Below are 22,944 nucleotides of genomic sequence, written 5' to 3'. Positions count from 1 at the left end.
TGAAATCTGCGGCCCACTTAAAATCCAATTGGTCCGTATTTGGCCCCTGAACTAAAATGAGTTTGTAGAATAAAGTGAGAAGTTTCACTGCAGTGTTCCATTGACAGCGCGTGTGCGTAAAGTGCGCCTGTGCCTGCAGGTATTGAGCTTTGTCCACTGGGTGACGCTGTTACTGCGGTGTGACACTGAGCCTCTGCAGCGCAGCACGGTTGGAGAGCCGAGCGCAGGACACACACACACACACACACACACACACACACACACACACACACACACACACACACACACACACACACACACACACACACACACACACACACACACACACACACACACACACACACACACAGGGCAGGCACAGCTCAGGAAGGCAGGGCCCAAAGGCACTGCGGCCAGGAAGCGGCTCGGATTACACTGGGGGAGCTTTGGGGGGAATGACACCCACTGGGGTGAAGAAGGAGGAGGGCGGTGTGTGGAGACGTAAGGAGGAGAAAAAGCTGGTAAACCTGAAGCGTCTGAGGAACAGATCTGTGGCTGTGAGCGGAGGAGAAGGAGAAGGACGCGGAATGGAAGACGCGCTGTTCAACAGGAGGACGTTCACTGATGGATTTTAGGACATTTCGCGCCGGACATCTTTCCTCTTCCTCACTCTAAACATTCCTCTGCGTCTTTACAGGCTCCAAACTTTCTCTCTGGTTGAAATCTGCGCTGTTTATGAACTCCATGCATGATTTGCTCCCTGAAAGAAACTTGGTGACGGGGAGGAAAGTTTCAGAGGACAGCGAGATGGTTTAGCGAGCTGTTTTTCCAGGGATACCGTGCGTAAAGTGGGATTGCTCTCTCTGCATGGCACAGGACCAGACTGCCACTCTGATTTGGATTATATCCTCTGATCTGATCGGACTGTGGTTCTTATAGTTGAATGGTGAACGGAAAAAACGACAGCGACTCTCAGATTTTCCCCCGCTGCATTGGTTGGAGACATTCCTCCCTTTGGATTCAGCTCATGCACTCTCCTCCCTTATCTGTGCATGCCAAAACAGAGACTTCCACACTTTTAGTCCTCATTGGTAAGTGTTTTCTTTTTCTTTTTCTTTTTTTATACTATGGAGACAGCAGGAAAGGTGAAGCTTTGGTTGAATTTGATTTGTCAAGTTTTCTGCTGCTGAGCGGCCTGCATGGTGGTGCGCTCTGGGTTTGGATGCTTTTTTCGCTTTTGCAAAACATTGTAAAATTGCAATTCATTTGAAATAGATATATTATTAAAAAATAATAATTTTAATAATAAAACTACCCTGTACTTAGTGTAAATTTTGTTAAAACTTCCTAAATCTGTCTTTGGGTATCATAGATTCCCCAAAAAATATGTTGTTTTCAGAAAACTTTACATTGTTGTTCTTACCATTAGGATGATTAAAGTGCCCCTGTTTGTAGTAGAAGGTGAGGAATCACTCACAACACCTTGCATCATGACTTCAGGGCCATTAACAAGTGTCCTGGTTATTTATTACTTTGCTTAATTTTCCACGTTGAATTTATGGTGTCAATTACCCCATGACCGCAGTTGTTTTTTCACTGCTTGGTGCTGAAGCCCTAAATCACCTAGCGCCTCCAAATGAGTCTCCATTGTGGAGAAAGAAAGAAAGAAAAAAAAGCGAACTGATTTGAATTTCAATAGGAAATCAAGCAGTGTTAAGAAATGTCATTGAAAAGCCTCAGAGTTTTGGATGGAGCCTCTCGGCGTCCCCTGTGTGCGCAAATATCACAACGTTTGGAGAGAAGCGCATCACGCACGTCCTGTGAAAGTTTTTGCATGTTTGTTTTTTTTTAAAAACGTAATTATTGTTTGTTTTCCCCATTAATGCATTAAAAGCGTGCATGTGAACTGTGCACTTGATTGTTTTGCTTTTCATTATTGATTCTAAAATGTTCCTGTAGTGCAAGATTTAAGCATTCGTTGACCTGTTTATTCATCATTATGAATGCCAGTCCCTGAGGGGTAAATTAAAGAGACATCAGCCCAGGGGCTTGTCCACGTTTTTCTCTCTAAAAGCTAAATTCCATGTGTGTTAGAGGCTGAACCCGATCGATGCGTCCAGCTGGAGGAGAAGGAGCGCAGGCAAGCGTGACGTCTCCAAACCTCCAGAGACTTCTCACCGTAGTAGAACCACATGTCTTTGTGGGACAGCCCGGTTTGTGTCCCCCCGAATTTTATTAGATCATTTAAATGAAATTGTTATTAGTCTCATAATCGAGTTATGATGCAATGGAAGCCTCTAAAACAGGATTCGTGTGGACAGATCAACAGGCGCTGACGCATCTGTTGCGCAGAAGAATATAAGTGATGATTGTCACACTAAAAGACGAAAAACAATTAGTTGTTTTCTCGTATCAAATCTGTGGCCCACTTGAGATCCAACTGCTTCGTATTTGGCTCCTGAACGAAAATGAGTTTGACACCCCTGCTCTAAAGGAAAAGGTCACAGCTAAGTTTGTTTTCAATAAAAAAAAACAACAACTTGGTGTTGAAAGAGAAGGTTTGCATGTCATCAAGATGTGAAGTTTTGTAATTAAGGAAAACAAAAGATTCATAGCTGCTGGTAATGACAGAAACCTCAAGTTTAGTCTGTAACTGCTTTACACCTAAAGTAATTGAATGTGTTTAAATTACACATGTGAAGCAAAGGCAGACATAGAGCTGCTGTGTGTTGGTGCCTCACAGCTTTGGTATGTCTGTGGCATGGCTTGTTTGACAGCATTTTGAAACTCTCCATGTTGCTTTTTGTCTCCCCTTTGCCTTTCTTTGTCATAAATAAACCATAACACGTGACATATGTACACGTACAGTACTGGATTTTAGTTTGACCTGATTTCTGCTAACGTGTCTTTTTTTCTTTCTTTCTTTCTTCCCCCCATCCATCATCTTTCCTCCCTCTCTTTCACCCGTCAACCCAGGAGATTGGGTGAATTCCAGTGAGTGACAGATCGACCTAGTAGCAGTTGATGGTTGGGCCGACTCCCTCAGATGGGATCAGTGTCCAGGGGGAGGTGGAGAAGGGGGGTATGGGGAGCTCTGACTCCCAGTAACGGGATGGCCCTGTGGGCCTGGCTGCTGGCTGCTGTCCTGCTGTCCTTGCTGAGTGTCAGCGTGGCCCGACCGCCCCTCACCGCCGCCAAGGAGGAGGAGGCCACTCTGGAACCTGAAGGTAAGCTTCAGTGTGGGGGTGTGTGTTTGAAGAGGGACTGGGTTAGCAGGAGGGAATTGTTTTTGGAGAGCAAGTGTGAGTTTACTTCTTCAGTCTTTGTTTCAGGTTAGGGCTGGGCAATATACAGAGATTCAAGATATATTGAGTTTTCGATTTTGGTGATATAGAAAATTACAATATTGACTATATCAATATAGTAAAATATTTTATTTTATTTTTTTATAGCTTATTTTGTTTAAAAATACTTGTTTTATGAATTGTTGCTTTTGCTACTTCTCAGAACAACATGAAAAGCACAGATATGGCTCAAACAACACGGGCGGACCCCACGCTCAACGGACTCTGTGCGGACTGTCCGTTCTCCTCCATCGCCGCGTAGTAGTTTCCAATAACATCCTCCATGTCCCATGATTCTTAGCACTTCTCTGTAGTCCTTCTACTCCTGAGACGTGTTTTAAAGGTGTTGCTACTTTCGTAGCTCGTCTGCCAGTCTCTCCTCTAAGCTTGTGTTCATTTCTCCTGTTCTGTTTCACCAGGCAGGTGAAATGCAGGTCGGTGTTACATTTAATGCGGGTCGATACGATGCCGAGCAGTGTTTTGTGTGATACTAACTACGCGGAGAAGTCCTTGCGGGAGTAAAATCTGAGCTTTGCACGTAGTTGGCCTTGCGAGGAGTCCGCTTTGCGGATATCCGCCCGAGTATGTTTGAGCCTTAAGATGGATTACTGAGTGCGTCCTATCCCAGACTACAGAACTCACTCACACATGCTGTCCCTTATAAGAGAAAAAGACAAAAGTGGCACATTGTGCGGCTGTTTGTTCATAAATGCCTGTGTGGTATTTTGCATCAACAAATTTAACCCAGTTTAAAACCTCTGCTAAGACTTTATTTTGATTAAAATGATCATGATTTATATTGTATATCACCATTTCGAGAAAAAATATTGCCATATAAGTTTTGGTCCATATTGTCCAGCCCTATTTCAGCTTAACTTTTACAGCATTTCTTCAAGTATTTTCCTCTACATCATTTAACTTATATCTGGCCTTGAGAAAGATACAGTCCAACAGTTTTCCTATACACATTGACTCACATATCCCACTTTGAGTATTAATCCAAAGAAAACAAATGTTTGGATCGATAGTGTTTGACTCAACAGAACATAAAACACAGACTGAGGAAAATGATAATGGCAAGAGATGAAAAAAAAAAGCTATAAATAAACAGAAGTAATCCAAATATAAACAACACACTGTGGGATGAGGAACAATTTGCTTTCCTGTGATTCACAATTTTTAATATTTATTTTTTTTGCTCGTGCTTTACTTGAGGGTTACTGTCAGGTTTGTGATCCATGTAGGAGGACTAGGGTGTGTGTGAAGGAGGGTGGGACACTGTTTACACTGGAGCTGCGCTCACTGCCCTTCTGCTTGGAAAGAAGACACTGATGGAAAGTCAAGTTTAACAGTGTGTGTGTGTGTGTGTGTGTGCTTTCTTAGATGCAAAGAGATAGGACAGAAGTTCAGAATAAAACCTTTGATGAGACGTTCCACATCCAAATGGCACACCTTTCTTTTATGGTCATTTTTTTCTGAGCGCTTCTTCAGTTGGTGTCTCCAGTCTGAGAGTCTGCTTAAAGATCAGCTAATTGTGATGGATTGTAACTCACATTCCACCGCCTTTTGTTCCTGGGCTTTAATTATCATGATAATTGCAAGTTTAGCCAACAACAGAGCATTACTTTTTGAGTCACGTACTTAAGTCTTCATGCACAAACTCACAATCTGTATCTTCTCCTGCCCTTTGCTCCCTGGAGGTCAGGTAGGACTCCCACCTACCTTGATGAGAGGCTGACTGAGCTCTCCTCCCCTGTTGTTTTTGTTGTTCACTCTCAGACTGTTTGGCTCCAAACGGGTTAGCGTGGAGCACTGGGCCATTCACGCTATGCTACACTGAGGCTGGGGAAAGTTTTTAAAGAGATATACCGTACTCCTGTAGGAAAGACCTTCAGCATACTGTATGTCTCTAGTTCTTCAGATGGAGAGATTACAGGGCACTGGGCAGTGAAATCATGCGAGGACATGGTGAGAGGTGGATAGAACACAAAGTAATAGCCTCTGTTTACTTTGGAAATGTATCTCCAGTTTGCACTCTTCAACCGGTTGTACCAACACAGTCTTTATGAAACATATCTTTCATGAAGTTTTTTATATTTTTGGTTATGACGATATTGTACAACATTAAATTTTTGTTTTTCGATATTAACAGATACCAAAATATACACAGACCCCCTTCCAACCAACCTAATTTTAGATCATATTATATATATCTCACTTGGAAATAACAGATTAAAGTTACTTCAATTTCTAATGTGATGTCCCACTGGGTGTATTCACAGATAAACATCTGTACAAAATAAGAAATCTAATTCATCTTTAGTTATGGAAACATCAGCACACATCGGTGGAAAAACTGATACCGATATCACATTCTTTTGGCTACTATCTGCTTATAATACTGATGGGGTGATAATATCGCCCATTCTTACCAATGTTTGCTCTTGTTTCCCAATCACTGCCTCACTAACTCTTTGTCTTTGCGCGCTGCAATGGCTGCATATTTATCATTTTTTTTGCAGTCTTGTCTCTATAGTTGGCGCTTGCACTCTGGTGGCCTCATAGTTTGTTTACCTGTGGCTGCTGTAACAGAAGAAGCAGAGTGAACACGCTGGTTAAGGCCTCTACAACAGGCCTATTGTTATCGCTGTAGCCACTACTGTATCTATGGGAGTGTTTACCTTGTCCAGGTCCGTTTGCACAGTGATTAAAATGCCCTCGCAGAGCTGAATAACAAAGGTATAAAACACAGAAGGTGTGTGTGTGTGTCTTTAGTAGAGGTATTCTGTGCTCCGCGCTGTGGTCAGGCTTTGTTTTGCATTAAATGTGGAATAAACGTGGCACCAGGCAGGCTAGAACGCTGCCTTCATTTTAGTGCAGCTGACAGAAGTCCGCTCATAGCTTGGCTCTGCTTTCCTGCAATATCTGCCAAACTCTGAGAACTCCCATCATCATGGAGGAACAACAGGAAAAAATTCAAGCGGTTAAATAAATGTAGGCTGCAGTATGTATCAAAGAATAGTCTTCAAGGCTTTCAGGAGCACACTACACACTTTATTACTTTGGGAATGGAGTTGCAGTGCTGCGTAGCCATCTGACGTTTAACAGAGAGATGTGTTCACTGTACGCAAATGTGTGTCAGTGTGTGTGTGGGGTGGGAATGCCAAGGAATTGCAGGCTTATTATCTGTCCTTAACACTGCTATCTACACAGTAGGAGTACAGCTGTAAATGTGTAAAAGTGTCAGTTGGAGGCTTAATGACATTGTGCGTTTGAGTGTGTGGTGACGGCAATGGAAGTGAACTCCAAACCTATGACAGTGTGTGTGTGTGTGTGTGTGTGTGTGTGTGTGTGTGTAGGGGTGGGGGACAAAGACTTAGGGGCAGTTGGATTGAATGCACCGCTTTCACATTGCAAAAACCTTTATTAGTCTGCTGTTAGCTGGTGTTAATCTCAGAAGCTTAAAACTGTTATTGGCCTCCGCTTTGGTGCCAGAGGGCACTACGTCAGGCCTGTGCTCACAATGAGCTGATCAGATAATGGGGCGAGCTGCCACCTGTGCAGGCTTTGGCGAAAGACCCCACGTAGATTAAGTATTTTGTGACAACAATTATCAAATCGAAGCTTCTCTCCAAATCAACACGACTCTGTATAGTGTTGAGATCTCATTTTCTGAGCAAAAGTCAGAAGAAAAGAAGTGAGCACTGCTTTAGTTCAGGAGGAAATGTGGAGATAAGGTGAACTGGAGGGTTAAAAGGGTCAACCGGGGTTCATGCAAAGTCTTGTTGATGGGGTGAAAGGGTGAGTGAGCCTTGTAGGGACTGTTGCCATGGACGACGCCGGGAGGCAGTTCACTGGGCCAGTCTTTTGTCATAATAAAGAATAAAAGTGACGGAATGATTTGAATGTGAAAGGACATCAGAAAAGGAGAGGGAGACAAAAAAAAATGGAAGAAAAGTGCTTTGGATCTGACTATGTGAGGAGGTTACAGAGGGGGGAAGGAGCGGAGGGGGGGATGCTGCTGAGATAATGGTTGTCTATGTGTGTGCCTGTTGATCTGCGTGCATGCTGAAATGCGTTCTGTACGGGTATCCATTTGTGTAGGTTGCGAGACTGGTGGATCGTATCACAGGTGGATGTTCCGGTACCTATCTGTGAAAGAAAATGTATAGAATGGTGCATGAAAATTTTTTGCTCAATGCTGTCTTGGCACATTTTAGAAATAGACATTTAAGGGGAACTTAAGTGGGATTTTCCTGCTGCAAATACTTCAGTTGCAAGACTAATTACTGCCAAGCAAGACGTGGAGCGTGAGAACGATAGATAGTGAGCAGTGCACAGGCTGAATCGATCACTCCTGGTAGATGCTTGTAATAGGTGTCGGAAAGAAGTCGAGCATGGGTTTTAAAATAGAGATGAGATTGTGAAGAGGAGTGAGCAAAATGGCAGTGACATGAGTAGAAAGAAGTTTAATAGAAGCAGAAAGTTAAAGAGAATCAGTGTTTGTGAAGAAAAAATGACACTTTGCCAAAATACAACAAAACTTTTTTCTCTGAACACATCTCCACTATAGCTACCGGTATGTGAAGCAAGGTGAGCTTCACATACCGTATTTGTGGAATACTCTCAGGTCCGGGAACAAGGGTGTGTGTATGTGTCCATGTGCATCCATGGCACAGGATTCCCATGAATAATTAGGTATGCTGTTTTAACTGGATTGTGGATGGGTCAGGGTTAGGTCAGCAGGGTCACGGGTGGAAGCAGGGGCGGGGATGGCTGTAGGAAGAAGCAGCGGGAGGTGATGGAGAGGGACAGATGGATGCAGCAGAGATAAGAAAGTGATAAAGGCCCAAGTAACGACTGCATGGTTTCAATCGGGAGCACAACTGGAAGCTATTCCTTTGTCCTTATCATCTAGAGTGGTTTCCCCTGCCCTTTGCTTGGTCAATGTCCACAAACACTCACGTGTATGAGCAACATCATGTCTTTTCAACAAGATGATAAAGCGTGTCTTTAGGTTTTAGATGTCAGTCTTTTTTCCTTTACTTTTTAACACTGACAAAGTCCAAACAGACATTTCCTTCTGTATCGGTGATGGAAATGTTGTTGCAGAAAAAAACATTGTTAAGGCAGCTCCTATCAATCAGCACAAATGTTCCTTCCACCCTACCTTACCACATATCCAAAGAAGGGGTGAATTATTTCCAGTTTTACTAAAAAGAAAACAATACAACAACTGTATGTGTGTTGTTGCCAGAGGGAGAATAAAGCGCTGCACACATGCCAACTGCTGGCTACTGCAAGGAGTGACTTTCTATTTTACTCTAATAAATCTGAAGGGTGTGTGAGAGAAATAGAGAGATAGTGTACAGTTCACAAATACACACAAAACAGTTGTGTATAGAAAGTATGGGATGCTGTGTGAAAGGTATATTAAAGTACAGGAAAGGCTGTTAGTGCTGCTGTCTTTAATGGTATCTATCAGTCCACAGTCAGCACTGGCTTTTTACTGTGCACTTCTCATTGTTTCATGTTTCCTCCTTCAAATCTTTTAATCCACTTATTTATTCTCTTCTTCCCCCCTGATGGAAACAGACATGCATGTTTGTCCTGCAGTAAAAAGAAAACTTTTTTTTAAAATATCAAACAATACAATAGTTACAAAGAGTTTCAAAACTCTTAGTGAATGTACTGTATACATGTGTGTGTGTGCGTGTGTGTGTGTGTGTGAAACCTCAGGGTGACTAGCATTGACTTCAGATGTGGCAGAGCTAAGCTTGTATGTTTTCTTTGCCCATTGCTTTCTTAATATTAATTCAATTTTTTTTAAATTTTTTTTATCTTATTGATCTCAATTCAACACAACCCAAGATAGCTTCTAAATATTGATTTACGTAGTAACCCTTATCATGTGTTGCACAGTCGCGTCGTCCCATCTGCGCCGTCAAAGTCAGAGGCGATGGTGTACACACACGCACTCACAGGCAGACATGTTTTTCTAGCTCAGAAACAGTGTTGTTCAAAGCACTCTGGAACACAGCATTGAGGTTCTTGCTCTCTGCCTTGGCTCCAGTGCAGCAGCTGTAGGTTTTCTATGGCCAAGTTATGAAAGAGCACAAAGAAGATGGAAAACAGAAGAGTCATGGCGCCGGCTGCTCAGGGTTTTTTGGAGTTTAAGTGCAGAGTCAAAAGCAGAGGAATGCCCCCCCCAAAAAAAAAAAAAAAAAAAAGTACAACAACCCCCACCCTCACCTCACCCATTCCCACTTCCAATGCCTGACAACGACTTCCGTCCTCAACCCTTTCTGGCTGCTTTCCTTTCTGATGGGCAGACATGCTGGAGTTGTGTTCCTTTTATCAAGCTGCAGATGTCTCTCTGTGATGCTCATACTCACCCATACACACACATCCGGGGAGGACTAAGTCCATGTAGTTTTGTCCTAATTTCACCTTTTTTAAGAAGCATCGGTGTTTTTTCCACATGCTGCCATGGCTGTAACTGCATGCACTGAGTCTTTAAATGCCATTGATTCTATTGGTTCTATTTCAAATGACTCACATGGAGTATGTGGTAATGATATGTTGGTGTGATTATTCAAATAATGGGCTTCCCTCTGCTGTTTTGCTCCTCTTGCATAAGTTGATTTAAATTCATCCATTGGGGTTTTGTGGTGTTTTGTTTCTTACACTATGGCTTGTTTCTTCCTCTCCAACTACTTTTCCACCACCTCCTTGTGCACCCGTTTCCTACTTCATTCCACTTTCCCTCCTTCCCCCTTCAACCCTCTCCTCCCTCCACTCCCCTTTGCTCTGCAGAGGCATCGAACAAATACCAAATTTCTAAACCCACGGTGTGCTCAGTGCACCCGGGGGAGGTGGTGAAGCTGAGCTGCCCTCTGCCAGCGACTGGGACCATCACCTGGACCAAAGATGGCAGCTCTCTAGGCACCAACAACCGCACGCTGATAGAGCAGGAGGTGCTGCAGATTCGTGATGCCACGGCCAAGGATTCAGGCTTGTATGCCTGCACCAGCGTGGGCAAAGACACAGTCTGCTTCATAGTCAATGTCACAGGTGAGTCAGGGAAGAGGGAGAAACAGACAGGCCAGCATAGGACAGCTAATGTTGAGACTTTTAGATGGACTGGATCTATGAAGGAAAGATGTACAAGAGCAGATAATGAGTATCGCAGTGAGTGTGTGTGTACATCTACGTTAATATCCAAAAACTGGCCTCTCTCCAATCAATTTCTTTAAAAATGTGTGCTTGTGAGGAAGTAAGAGCATGCAAAGATTCTTGACTGCTGCATGCATGTGACTGGAGTACCAAAGGTGGCAGTAACCGAGGTTACTTTGTGCAGATGCCATTTCATCGGGGGATGATGAGGACGATACAGAGCGTTCTGAGGACTCTGGGGCAGAAGGAGAGCGTTTAAGTGAGTAAAGGAGGAAATCAACAACATGTACGCACTCTGAGTTGGACACTTTTGTCTTCAACATCAAGATAGTATTATGCCTAGATTATAATACATAAATAGGTCCTGATCAACCTTGTTCATCCTCAGTTAGAATCACATTCTTGAGTTGTAAAACCATTCGTCATTATCATTTATTCTCTCCTTTCCACGAGCCTTCTATGCATGCCTAAAACAAACTCTAGTTACCTACACTTTGTAACTCAAACTGAAGCAAGAAGTAAAGTGTGTCACTTCCTGGACAAGTCACCAATCCCTCACTGAGCCTCTTAGACTTTCTGTGATTGTGAACATTAAATATAGTTTTGCAAATAGCATCATTGAAGTATTAACTTAATAATTTATTTTAAATGATCTTCAAAGATTTAGCTGTCGAATTTCGGTGCGTTAACTTTCAAAAACCAAGCTAAAAAAATCATGTTGATAGAGCATAAAATTGTGAGTTGAAAGGCATTGCTTTGGAAATATGCAACATGACATAATAAATCTAAAAATGTGCTTTGATTTGATCAATAAAAAAGTCTTCCACTGTATTTTGGACACTGGTATGATTCAGTAGACTAAATCATTCTACAAAAGTGTCAGTTTAGATTAAAAGCACAGCTCAGACTTTGTGAAAGTAATTTACAGCAAGAATGTAAAGATAAGAACCAAGGTTCGTGCAATCCTATCCCTTAGAGTTCCTGTAGCAGGCCATAATTGGAGATTTCAGAGTGTGTTTTTGTGTGCCTTCCAAGCTGGATGCTCTAGGGAAAATGGATTCCTAAGATTCTTTCAGCTAGTATCTCCCAGGTATAGTCAAACGTCTTGGAGCCATTTAGCCAGCCAGGCAGTCAGCTGGCTTTGTCTATTAGAAGAAAAAAATCTGGAATCTGGAAGTAGAGAAATCTGGTCCAAGTTACTCACCTGATGGGTTGTGTGTGTGGGTTTGTGCGTGTATGTGTGCTTGTGTGTGAGAGAAAGAGAAAGTTTCTACCTAACTTTCTCAAAGCATTGGTGACCATATGTAGTACGAACTAACGGGTTTTTGCAGCTGTGTGTACACATGCGTGCTTTCACATTCACACGGACAAAAAAAAAAAAAAGCAGGGCTGAAGTAAAGATTAGGGCTTCCACATCTTGTTAAAATTCTCCACACACATTTCTTCTCCCCGTGAGCTCTCCTCCTCTAATTTTGGGCTGACTGTAATTGCCTGAAATCCATTAAATATGGGAGGAGGGACTCAGCAAGAGGAAAAAAATGAGGGAGAGGGAATAGGCAGTTTGAAAACAATGGGAAAACTGTTCTGATAGTACGCGTTTTTTCTCAAGGTGCAACTTTTTCAAAAACTCAATATCACGGTAACTAATAAATAAAGTAAAGAGGGAGAGGAGAGGAAAGTAAAGTAGGCATGAGAGGAGTGGGGGTTCTGGATTGGCACCAACTTTTCATTGAGTATGTCGTCGAGTCTTGGCCCTGGGCCGAGGATCTGGAACGAGGAGGGTGCATTTAGGCATGGGAGGGAATGAGCGGGAAAAGCTTTGGGTGTAGCTTTTTTTGTGGACAGCGGTTGGGCAGGAGGCCACTAAAAAACACAGCATAAACCAAAGGTTAAGGATTAAAATAATTTTAATCCATGGTGGTTCTTAGGTGAGAGAGAATATTGACTTATTTTGGTAGTGGAGTTGGATCACCTAAGGTGACCTCATAGTCCATCTCAGAGTAAGAAGCAGCTACGAGGATCTGAATGTGTGAGACTGTCGTTGGGGGACCTTCAGTGAGGAGTTCAGCCTCATCTGGTGAGCGTTTTGAGGGTCGTCCTGTTTGAAGTGCTGCCCCTCCGGACAGAGAGCATGGGAACAGCACTGCTCACCTTTCATGTCTCAACCTTATCCTCCGAGAAGGACCGCCGGCATGGGGTCACAGAGAGTTTTTGATGAGACAGCTTCACGACAGGCGAGTCTCCACCTCATCTGTCTTTGTCAAAATTGATGGGTTAAACGGAGGTGAGGGCAAATATAGAGAAAGACACAGGAAGAGAGACATTGAGTGAGAGTGAGCAGGAATGAAAGATTAATTATTGTTGAGCTACTTATTGTGCACATCAGGAAGGAAGAGCAGCGTCTACTGAGTTTACGATCCAAGTATGTTGAACTCATCCGGTTTTACACGCTAGAGAAAAGACTGGGAGGTGTCTGAGTCTTCAGATTGGAGAAGTCGCAATGAGTTCCGGAAGACTGATGGTTGAAGCCAAGGCTCTCATGGGATTTTACCTTGCAGTTAGGGTTAAACTAAAGTCACTCTGGGTCTTATCTATGGGTATTCCCTCTGTTGCTTGGACTCCTGTGTTGTGAAGAGGAAGTGGTAGTGTGGAAGGCTGTTTGGGTTGTTGTTAGACGTTGAGTTTCTATTTCCCTCTGAGTCCCATCTGCTTAGGCAATCACACATCCAGGTGCAGATGGGACGAGTGTGTGTGCGTGTGTGCGTGTTGGGGTGGAGGGGGGTAGCTTGGAGCAAAATCCAGCTGACAGAGAGACAGAACGGGGGGAAAAAAGAGAAGCCACAAGGAAGCATAATAAAGCAGGTTTAGGCAATGGAAGGGTGAGTTCAGCACAAAGAATACTTACATACATCATAAGTCTGGCAAACATTTTGGCATTTGAAGATTTACCAAGTCTGATAAACACCCTAGACATGCAAGTTCATACCTTTTTTCCAAGTGACAGGCAGATAAGCAGGGGCGCAATTGCAAACAGAAGAAAATGGATGCATTATAAATCTGCCAAGTGGAAGCAGATGTAATTGAATGTGATGGTCTAGTTCCCATCTTGGCACAGTCTCTCCCTACTGAGCTGATATGTCCCCCCTTTCCCCTTTAACACCCTGTTGATTCCAGGGTGAAATATGTTTTTGTTAAGCTGTGTGAGCATTAAGCTCTTGGTTATGTTACGGTAGGTCAGTTTGACCAAGTCCTTCAGTCTTGCATTGAACGCGGGGGTGTTTCAGTTTTTTTCCTCTGCAATTTGGATGAGTCAGTCCAAATACTCGCAGCCAAATAGTTAACACTAAGGACATGACTACAGAATCGCACCAACTGCTGTTTTTGGTTGCAGGCCCTCCGTATTGGACCTCATCAGCAAGGATGGAGAAGAAGCTGCATGCAGTGCCAGCTGCCAACACAGTCAAGTTCCGCTGTGCTGCAGGAGGTAACCCACGGCCCAAGATGCACTGGCTTAAAAACAGCAGGCCTTTCCGCCAAGAGGACCGCATGGGAGGATATAAGGTAATAGCAACAGTAACACAATATACCTTTTTAAAAATATATTCCTCCTCTGCTTTTATTGTTTTTGTACTCAAGTTTTTCTTTTCTGATGTGTTTTCAAAAGAAATCTTTTCATTTATGCCCTTTCTGTTTTTTTCAACTCTTTTCACTGGACAGATAGGAGTAGAGTAGACGGAGAAAACCAGGGCAGAGTTTCTAGTGTGAAATTGGACTTGCTCACCCGTGTACCTTTTCTCCCTGGGATACTTTGCAGTAGTTCTCACAGTAACTTGGAATGGTTCTTTATTCCCAACAATTGGAAACTGGAGTAATCCAATGTCTTGAGGGTTAAATGCCTCTGGGTAGTAACACATAGTGAAAGTTGGTAGTGTTACGAGAGTTGTTGAGGTAACTCAATCGAGAACAGGTCTCACCGGCTTAGGGTTGAGGATTTTATTTCAGCACATGGTTACCTTGTCATTATTTAAAGGTTAAACATTTTATTTTGTTGTTGTGTAATTGACGTCTGAACAGTCCTTTCAAAAAGCTCTCAAACAAAGCATTTTCGTAATAAACCTTCTTACACACAATGTATTACATTATTGGTTCCTACTTAAAATTCAAATAATATAAACATATACAGAATACTCACAATCAAAATATTAAACATCTGTGATAACATAGTTTTCTTTTAAGTGACAATATAATTAATGGCAAACACAAATATACTTTTACACCTCAGATTTTTAAAACTTGTATTAATTCTTAGTAGATTTTAGCCATTTATTTATGCTGTGGGGCAATTGAATCAACATGACTGAATCTTTTTATTTTTTTATTTGTATGGAACAGCCTGGAAACCATTCAGTCTCATAGCGTGCGCTCACTGACCATGTGCATTTTTTTTATTTCCATGTTCATAAATTATTTTCTTTTCCCCTTCAAACCTGCAGCAGTAACTGCATATTGTGCTTTAGCTGTACTGACAGTGGAACAGCAGTTGAAACAGATTGGTATGAAAGGGTTTCATGAAAAGATCTCCAGTGATGCTGAACGTAGTCTGAGGCTCTTGGCTAATGACTGATGGTTTATGAAGAAACACACCTCCGTGCCAGGAAAATATAGGTACAGATTATGTTGATGTAGGCTCGCTAATGTTGTTGTCTCCACCCACCTCCTGCCTCTGGCTTTCAGCAGACTCATTACAGCGTGGACAAAAAAGAGCTGCTACGTGACGGAAATGATACAGTCTGCCTGTCAGATACACCTTGGGCTGCTCATTTCTCTCTTTTTGTCAACAAACGTTAGACAAAAGGCCGTACCTGAACCCAACCCTCTGGCATACTCTCTCCATTGTGTGAAATGTAGGCCTGTACAAGCAGGAGCTAAAGTCAGCTCTCAGTGTGTGGACGGAAACTCCATTGTTAGGTCACACCTGTGGATTTTATGCACACAGGAAGCTATTTTTGAAAAATAGAAAAGGTGGAATCCTTGTTTGCAGTTGCCTTGCCCATAAGTGCTGAGTTTGTAGGCACAAGGTGGAAGTAATAGACTTTTCTTTTAATTTAGCTTAACCTTTTAAAGAGTAACCACATACAGACTATATATATTTGGGTATTAAGTAGTGCTGTTTATTAATTCTAGTCCCACTCGTCACATTTTAGGAAAAGTATTTTAATATTGCATATTTTGTTAAATTATGTCAGAGTTACTGGCCTCTAAGGGTTGAACGCTGGCTAGTAAAAGAGAATTTTGCTATTGGCTGAAATGGATTCTTTAAGATTCCCCTGCGTCATCAACTTTCACTGTTGGTTCCGCCCCTTCTATAAAAGCTGAGAGGAGGGAGGAGGGTTTCCTCCTATCACAGCCCTCTAATGAAGAACTGCTCTCTTCAGCTGTAAAGATTTGGACTCTACAAAGAGCAGATTCTGCACTAATCAGAGGGTTTGTTAAGCTATCGGTGTATTTACAGACACATCATGTGTGTATTCCCATCTGTCTCTTCGTGTGTACGGATGTTTTTGTCGCGTGTGTGCGTCTTCCTGTGTGTGTGTGTGTGTGTGTAAGCAGCGTTCCAGCCTCTGCTGACCCATGAACAGAGGCTGGAGCCTCTGTGTGTAGTGTTGTGTGTGCGTGGGTGCAGCTTCACGTGGGGATTGTGTGTGTGATTGTAGTATTTGATCACAGATGTTACTGTGAGTGGGCGTGTCTTAATGTGTCAGGAGTAACGCCCATAATCAAGGCAGTTTTTGAATTCCCCCTCCAGTGACAGGTCAGCAGAAAGCAGGGGTTTAGTTTCTCTTTAAAGCTTTTGATGTTGATTTAAAAATGTTTTTAGTTCAAAATGACTAATAATGAAAAATGTAAATCCTTTTTCGACAGGGATTAGCCTGTCATCAATACCATTATTATTTGCCAGCTCCTTGTGCTAACTCATCTGTCATCTATTCAATCAAATCCCCTTCATAATTTTCTTTCCTTCTGGTAATCCTCTGTTTCGTACCAGGTGAGAATTCAGCATTGGACCCTCATCATGGAGAGCGTGGTGCCGTCTGACAAGGGCAACTACACCTGTCTGGTGGAGAACGAGTTCGGGTCCATCAACCACACCTACACCCTGGACGTCGTGGGTCAGTGTTTTGCACACAAAACACACACTCAAAGTGCACCTGCGAGACTCACAAAGGAGGGAGTGGGAGTGTGGAGGAAGGGGAGGTCAGCATCAGCAGGACGAGTTACCACATGGAGAACAGTGTGTGTGTGTGTGTGTGTGTGTGTGTGTTGTGTTGTGTTTGATTAGCCAGGTGCGCTCAGGTGAAGATGCAGGTGGAGGTGCAAGAAAGATTAATCAGCACCCTTCATTTGATTTCCATTTAATTAGAAAGATCATGCATTTAAGGGGAAGAGTTTTTTTTTTACCTTTATGATAACTAAGTGTTTTAATTTATTTTTTTTATTTTTTTATTAGTATTTTATTACGTTTTCAGAAAAGTACAACAAACATTCCCCCACAATACAAGCACATTTCTTCCCAAATCAATGTCCTTTACATACTTGTATTGAAAATCATACTTACAAAAAGAAAAGAAAATCAGCAGACAAAAAAAGACAGTAAATGAAGATCAAAGCAAAAAAATCAAAACAAAAAAAGAAATAAAAGTTGTAGCTCAGAACCAGGGGTGTAATTGAGAAAACTAAAAAAAAAAAGTCCTTTTCGGCCCCTATAGAATGAAGAAGTGCTTTAATTTTAATTCCAATTTTACATCTGGTTTAAACACAATCATAATTTCCATTATTTCAAAGTGTTATTAAGCACAATTCTAGGAGATGGATTACCTCTCTAGATTGAGTGATAAGACTTTCACTCAAACAACAATTTCTTCACGACTGAGGTTTATTTAGGAAATGCTGTCACACAGCAATTTTTTTGGTGAAATGATGTAATGGAAAGGTACAGTTCACTTAGGTGTAATGGTTACTTAAACCAACAGATGATGAAGTTCCAGTCACTCTGCACAGGACACAGTGCTGTCGTCAGCACTGAACGGAGAGTTTAGACCCAAGGCAGTCAACCCTTCTGTTTTGACCTTTGGAGCAGAGAAAGCATGTTTTTCTGCTTGGTTTGCAGAATCAATAGATGGCGGGGGCAACAAGGGGAGTGGGCGGTAGATAGTGGATCAATGTGTGAGAGTGGACGGCGACTTTGCTCCCGACTTGATGTGCAGTCAATCCACTTTGGCCAAACTCTTACCTCGAAATAAACAATCAATACCAATCAAAGTTTATCTGGAAAACTTCTTCTTAAAAAGGATGATCAATCAACTCTGAGAGAAGAGGAAGGTCGCGTGCGTTCATTCATATCCATACAGGTCGTGCCTCTGTGGCAATAAAAAAATGTTATTTTCATTACGTTAGACAGAGATTCAATACCAGAGGATTTTAACTTCGCTACAATAAGCATAGAAACTAAGATCTTAAGTGCTTCTTCGTTCAGCCCCCTCCTAGCTTTGCCTTCCCCAGTTTGTTCAAACCCTTGTTCAAACTGCATTTTTCTGTTTTTGTTCTGTTTTTATTGCAGAGCTGTAAAGCCCTCCATGTCTGTCTCCATTGCCCCTTGCAACCTCTTGCTTCCATTTCCTTCATTATGGAACATTCAAAAAGGAGGGGACTGTAGTTAGAAAAGGTTGTTCTAATCTGTTTTCTGCTAAAAGACCTGAAAAAAAAATAGCTTTTCAAACCAAAATCATTAGCCTTTATCTGGTTCAAACTGGTCTGAGATAAAGGATCCCCAGTCTGACATCTGCAAGCTGAATCAAAAGTTCACATGAGTGGAAAGAATTCCCAAGCTTTTACCTCAGCATTGTGGTGTCCTTTAGAGTGTAGGGTAGAGTCTCACCATCCTGTGCCATGCTGCGGTCATTCAGACATTCATGTGCCAATTTGTCAGGTTACCCAGAGTTCAGCAGTTTTCTGCTCGTCAGTCGTCTGTCGTTTATTTTTGTCTCTTCCAACAGCAGAGCCACCGAATCGCTCCAATAATGAGCCAGCTGATAAATGGTTATGTTCTCAAGCTATAAATATGAAACAATGCTTCAGCATTATTTCTGTCTCTCCCCTCCTTCTGTTGTTGAAAGTATACACTTTTATACATTTTAAAGGAAATTTTGCCTGTTAAATGTTTAAATGTGGGAGCACTCACCGAGGGACTGTTGGATTAGTTCTATGTCTCCGTTGGGTAGAGTTTGTAGGCCAGTAAAGGACAGGGCGAGAGAGGAAAAAGACAAATAAAGAGAGACACTAAACATGGCAAGCTCTAGGAATGTGTGGATGGGAGGGGGATTGGGGGTAAAGAAAGTGGATGGATTAAAATAATCTAATCTGACAGATGAAAGTTTGTCACAGACTTTCAGACACTAGTTTATCCCATTTACTTTATTTCTACTCTTCCCAATCCTGCATCACCTCTTCACATAACCTCACTTTCTGACCCTCCCCCATGATCCGTCTACGCACACAGACACACATTCCATGCACCTACCTTAAGGCTTTGTTTTGGAAAAGCCCTGCAGTGCCCCAGGCTTAGTGATGTCATTTTCTCTCTATGTTCTTGTGTGTGTGTCTTTGTGTGGTAGCGATAGTGGTGGCTGTGATTGTGTGTTTAAATAGTGCTCCTCGGTGTGGTTGGAAAAACAGGGTATAGCGCTCAAACCAGGTCTGTAGAATAATGCAAGCAGTTCTTAATGTAAAGTGGTTATTATTAGCACACCACAAACCATCAACTTACTTGGAGTTTATAAAAATCCTTCTTACCTGACTTTGTTTTCTTTTATTGAGTGATTTGCCTGTCTGTCCAAAACGTTTTCATGTGTGAAGTTGGTGTAAATTATTGACTTTGTGTTGAATCAAGCAGCTAAACTCCTTCCAACATATCAAATGTGGTAAACGAAAAAAAAAAAAATGCAGCTTTTTTGTCACCATCATCCTGATGCGGTTACTTTCTTCCTTCTTTATCAGAGCGTTCCCCACATCGACCCATCCTCCAGGCTGGCCTGCCCGCTAACACCACTGTTCATGTTGGAGAGGACGCTCGCTTTGTGTGCAAGGTTTACAGCGATGCTCAGCCTCACATCCAGTGGCTAAAACACATCACTCAGAACGGCAGCCGCTACGGCCCTGATGGACATCCATATGTCCGAGTGTTGAAGGTGCGTTCCAGCAATTTATCCTCATTACTCATAAACAGACTTCTTTTAAAAGTCAGTGTTGCTGATGTGATTTCAGGTTTTAAGGGTGTTGCAGTGGTTGCCAAACTTTGTTTTGACAATGCAATTCAACTTGAGGCTACATTTCACCTCAGCAGCTTTGCATTGGCATTAGCATCCACTTTTACATACAAGTGCAATAATGATCTGTTTAACATTAACTCAGACAAATGCAAAAATGTAGGCTAGCTATGCAAAAATGCCTCGCTGAGTGCACACAACCCGGAGAGGATTAGTGACGCGATGAACAATTTGCTTGAACAAATCGTGGAATTTACAAATAGAGCTTTGAAAAAATAAACATGGTTGTACTCTGTGTTACAGGGCATACAGCTCATCATGTACCTATGTAACTAATGTGTTCACACCTTGATAAAAAAAAGACTGGCTTAAATTTAATCCATCTAGATCATGGGTGTCACCACATGGTGTGGTGTTTTTAAGGGCCGCAGATTATAGGAGGGGAAAACAAGCAATTCCAACATTATTATGCCCTAGGTTGTCCTTCTATGTATAAATAATAAATAAAGTGTAAGGCACAGATATGTCCAATCAACAGTCCCTGCGAAATAATTTCAGTGAAATTGAAAGATTTTAAAAAGATAAGGAGAGTTTCATTGACTCTGTGTATTTGGAAGGACTGAGATATCTACAATTGAATAATTAATGTTTTCTCTGTCTTCTTCACTTTCTCCCGGGGGCCGAATCAGTTGCTTTAAAGGGCCAAATTTGGCCCTTGAGTTTGACACATGAGATCTAAATGTTTTGCAGCCCTGTCTGATGCATGTCTCACTACATTTACATGTGGATTGCAGCATTCAGGCATTAACAGCTCAGACGTGGAGATGCTCACCCTCACCAACGTGACAGAGGACGATGCTGGAGAGTATATCTGTAAAGTCTCCAATTATATAGGCGAGGCCAACCAGTCGGGCTGGCTGACTGTCATTCCAGGTAACCTCTGAGGGACCATGTACCTATCCTCCCACCTACCTGGTTTTCTGGGTGCGGTTCCTGATCTGCTATGATGTGGTGGTCCTTCTGGTGGTCTCTCTGTGGTCCTGGGGCTCCTAGACCTTCCCCTAAGCATTACAAGCTTTTGTTTCAGCTGCTTCCTCCTACTGCCAAGACTAGCACTGCAATGGAAGCACTGGTTGAGCCTGCACACCTGGATGCTGAAATAGTCACAGCTAGCAACTCTATTTATTTCGACTTAGTCCAACTTTCTTTGATTTGTTCACTGTGTAAGGAGGGTGTGTGGTGTTGCAGTGCTCTCCATGCTCTCTGCTCATGCATGTTTCAGGTCCTGTGTGTGGACTACAGTGTTTTTAGGCTCTGGTGATGGGAATCTTTGACTTTTTTTGGTGTACTTACTATTTTTTAATGCGTGTATGTCCCTCTTCACTTAAAACTCCCAGCGTCCTTTTTCTCTAGATGGAACATCGACGATGGAAACCAGCTTCAATTTCTCTCTTGGTGTTTTGGGTCTCATTTTTCTTGTTCTTTTCCTCTTTCTCTCCATTTCTGTCTTTTTTCTTACACCTCTACATTCTTCTGCACTTTTCCTCTTCTCCACTCCCAGACGGCAGGTGTAAACACCACAGATAAGGAGATAGAAGTTCTCAACTTGCCCAATGTAACTTTTGAAGAAGCTGGGGAGTATACGTGCTTGGCGGGTAATTCTATTGGGATCTCCTATCACACTGCTTGGTTGACGGTGCTTCCAGGTATATACACTCATATACTGACTTTTTTTCTAAGCTGAAACTGATGGATTATGTTGGTTTTCTGTAAAAGGCAAATCTTCCTCTTTGGAGGCAGCAGAGCTTAAATATTAAATTAGTGCAGTGACCCATCAGAGTTAACATTCAGCTAATGCAAGCAAAGCACATGTTCTATTATATATTCAGCATTAGCAAAGTGTTGAAAGCTCAGAGCAGGTAACAGGAAAGTTTACATCTGACTTAATTTTTAATTAGTACTCTGAGATAGAAGTGAAGCTCAAATAGCAGCTTGATTGTCTCAAGACTCCCAAAGTTAGAGAGGATTTGTCTCCCATCTTGTTTTTTTCACTCTGCTTCTCCTCGGGGAAAGTTTTTCTTAGTCAAACTTGGTTTAAAAATCTGCATGTCAAAGAAGTCCGAAAATTTCCTTTTTTTTCCTTCCAGGCTCTGATAATTGGCTTCTCATAAGATCCTTATTTCTCCTTGAAATAAAGGTCGAAAGTTAAAGCTGGACACTTGCTGCTTTACTTTCTCAATTATCAGAGCCGAACCCCTTTTTCTCATACACAATGATTTTACAAGGGCATGAAAGCGTGAGTGTTATTGTGTGCACATCCCTATTTGTTGATGCTGTGCGAGTGTTGTGCGTTGCTGTGTATGCCTTGGATCAGAACGAAAACCAAATGTGTCAGTGTCAGCGCAAGTTGGATATTAAGTTAGAACTTCTGCTTAGGTTTGAGCTCGAAAAGATTATGATGAGACACATGAGAGCTGTTCATTTTGAAACCCCTAAAATACTTGGTATAAGGGGGAACTAAATTTGTTTAGTCTGTCAAAAAATGGCACAATGACAAAAACAACATGAAAAAATTCCTCTAAAAGCTAAATATACATTATCCCCTGATAGCAGACATACATCTCACACCGGCACGATAAATGACGTTACATCGGCGAGACGTATTATGGAGAGCGTATTATGAGGCAGACGTTGCGGAGACATCGGCGTTTGGCTGATGTTTGGACGATGGATTAAAGATGCTCAGCGCGGCCTCTCTACAGCTTATATTAACCTTTATTTAGCTTAGATCATTCAATTAGTATAAATATCTCCATATCCATAGTCAAGTATTTACTTAAATCTGATAGGAATATGGCAATATCACATCAACAACAAAAAACAATATACTACCACTAAATAGCTTATTATGTGTGGACAAAATAAAGAGAGAGACAGTTCATGATCATAAATGTATTTTCAGCAGCATAGCGATAATGATATCACCGATTTGGGGGGAAAAAACACACAAAATGACGCATTAGGAGTAGAATGCCGACATCGGCGAGACATATGCGGGCTATCTGGGTCACTACAGCGTTCTGAGCTCTTGGCACCTTGAAGACTGAGACTTCTGTCTGTGC

General features: G+C 42.1%; 1 protein-coding gene across 6 annotated transcripts in view; it reads left to right on the top strand.

The window, feature by feature from the left end:
- The first annotated feature begins 355 nt into the window (after positions 1-355).
- Positions 356-22,944, top strand: part of fgfr2 (fibroblast growth factor receptor 2) — a 43,622-nt gene continuing 21,033 nt past the window's right edge. For 2 of the 6 annotated variants that reach the window (XM_028469047.1, XM_028469048.1), the window contains exons 1-8: positions 356-1,070; positions 2,956-3,206; positions 10,140-10,397; positions 10,684-10,758; positions 13,891-14,060; positions 16,546-16,669; positions 19,554-19,744; positions 21,384-21,528. In XM_028469047.1, the coding sequence (XP_028324848.1) occupies positions 3,026-3,206; positions 10,140-10,397; positions 10,684-10,758; positions 13,891-14,060; positions 16,546-16,669; positions 19,554-19,744; positions 21,384-21,528 (1,144 nt within the window). In that variant the 5' untranslated portion in view covers positions 356-1,070; positions 2,956-3,025. Of the gene's footprint in view, positions 1,071-2,955; positions 3,207-10,139; positions 10,398-10,683; positions 10,759-13,890; positions 14,061-16,545; positions 16,670-19,553; positions 19,745-20,616; positions 20,756-21,383; positions 21,529-22,944 lie in introns of all 6 variants that reach the window. The other 4 variants (XM_028469051.1, XM_028469050.1, XM_028469052.1 and 1 more) reach the window with 3 other exon arrangements.

Source organism: Gouania willdenowi, chromosome 15 (genome assembly GCF_900634775.1).
Source record: "Gouania willdenowi chromosome 15, fGouWil2.1, whole genome shotgun sequence".
NCBI classification, from domain to species: Eukaryota; Metazoa; Chordata; class Actinopteri; order Blenniiformes; family Gobiesocidae; genus Gouania; species Gouania willdenowi.
The sequence above is the reverse complement of the archived record's forward strand: the minus strand, read 5'-3'. Positions and strand labels throughout refer to the sequence as shown.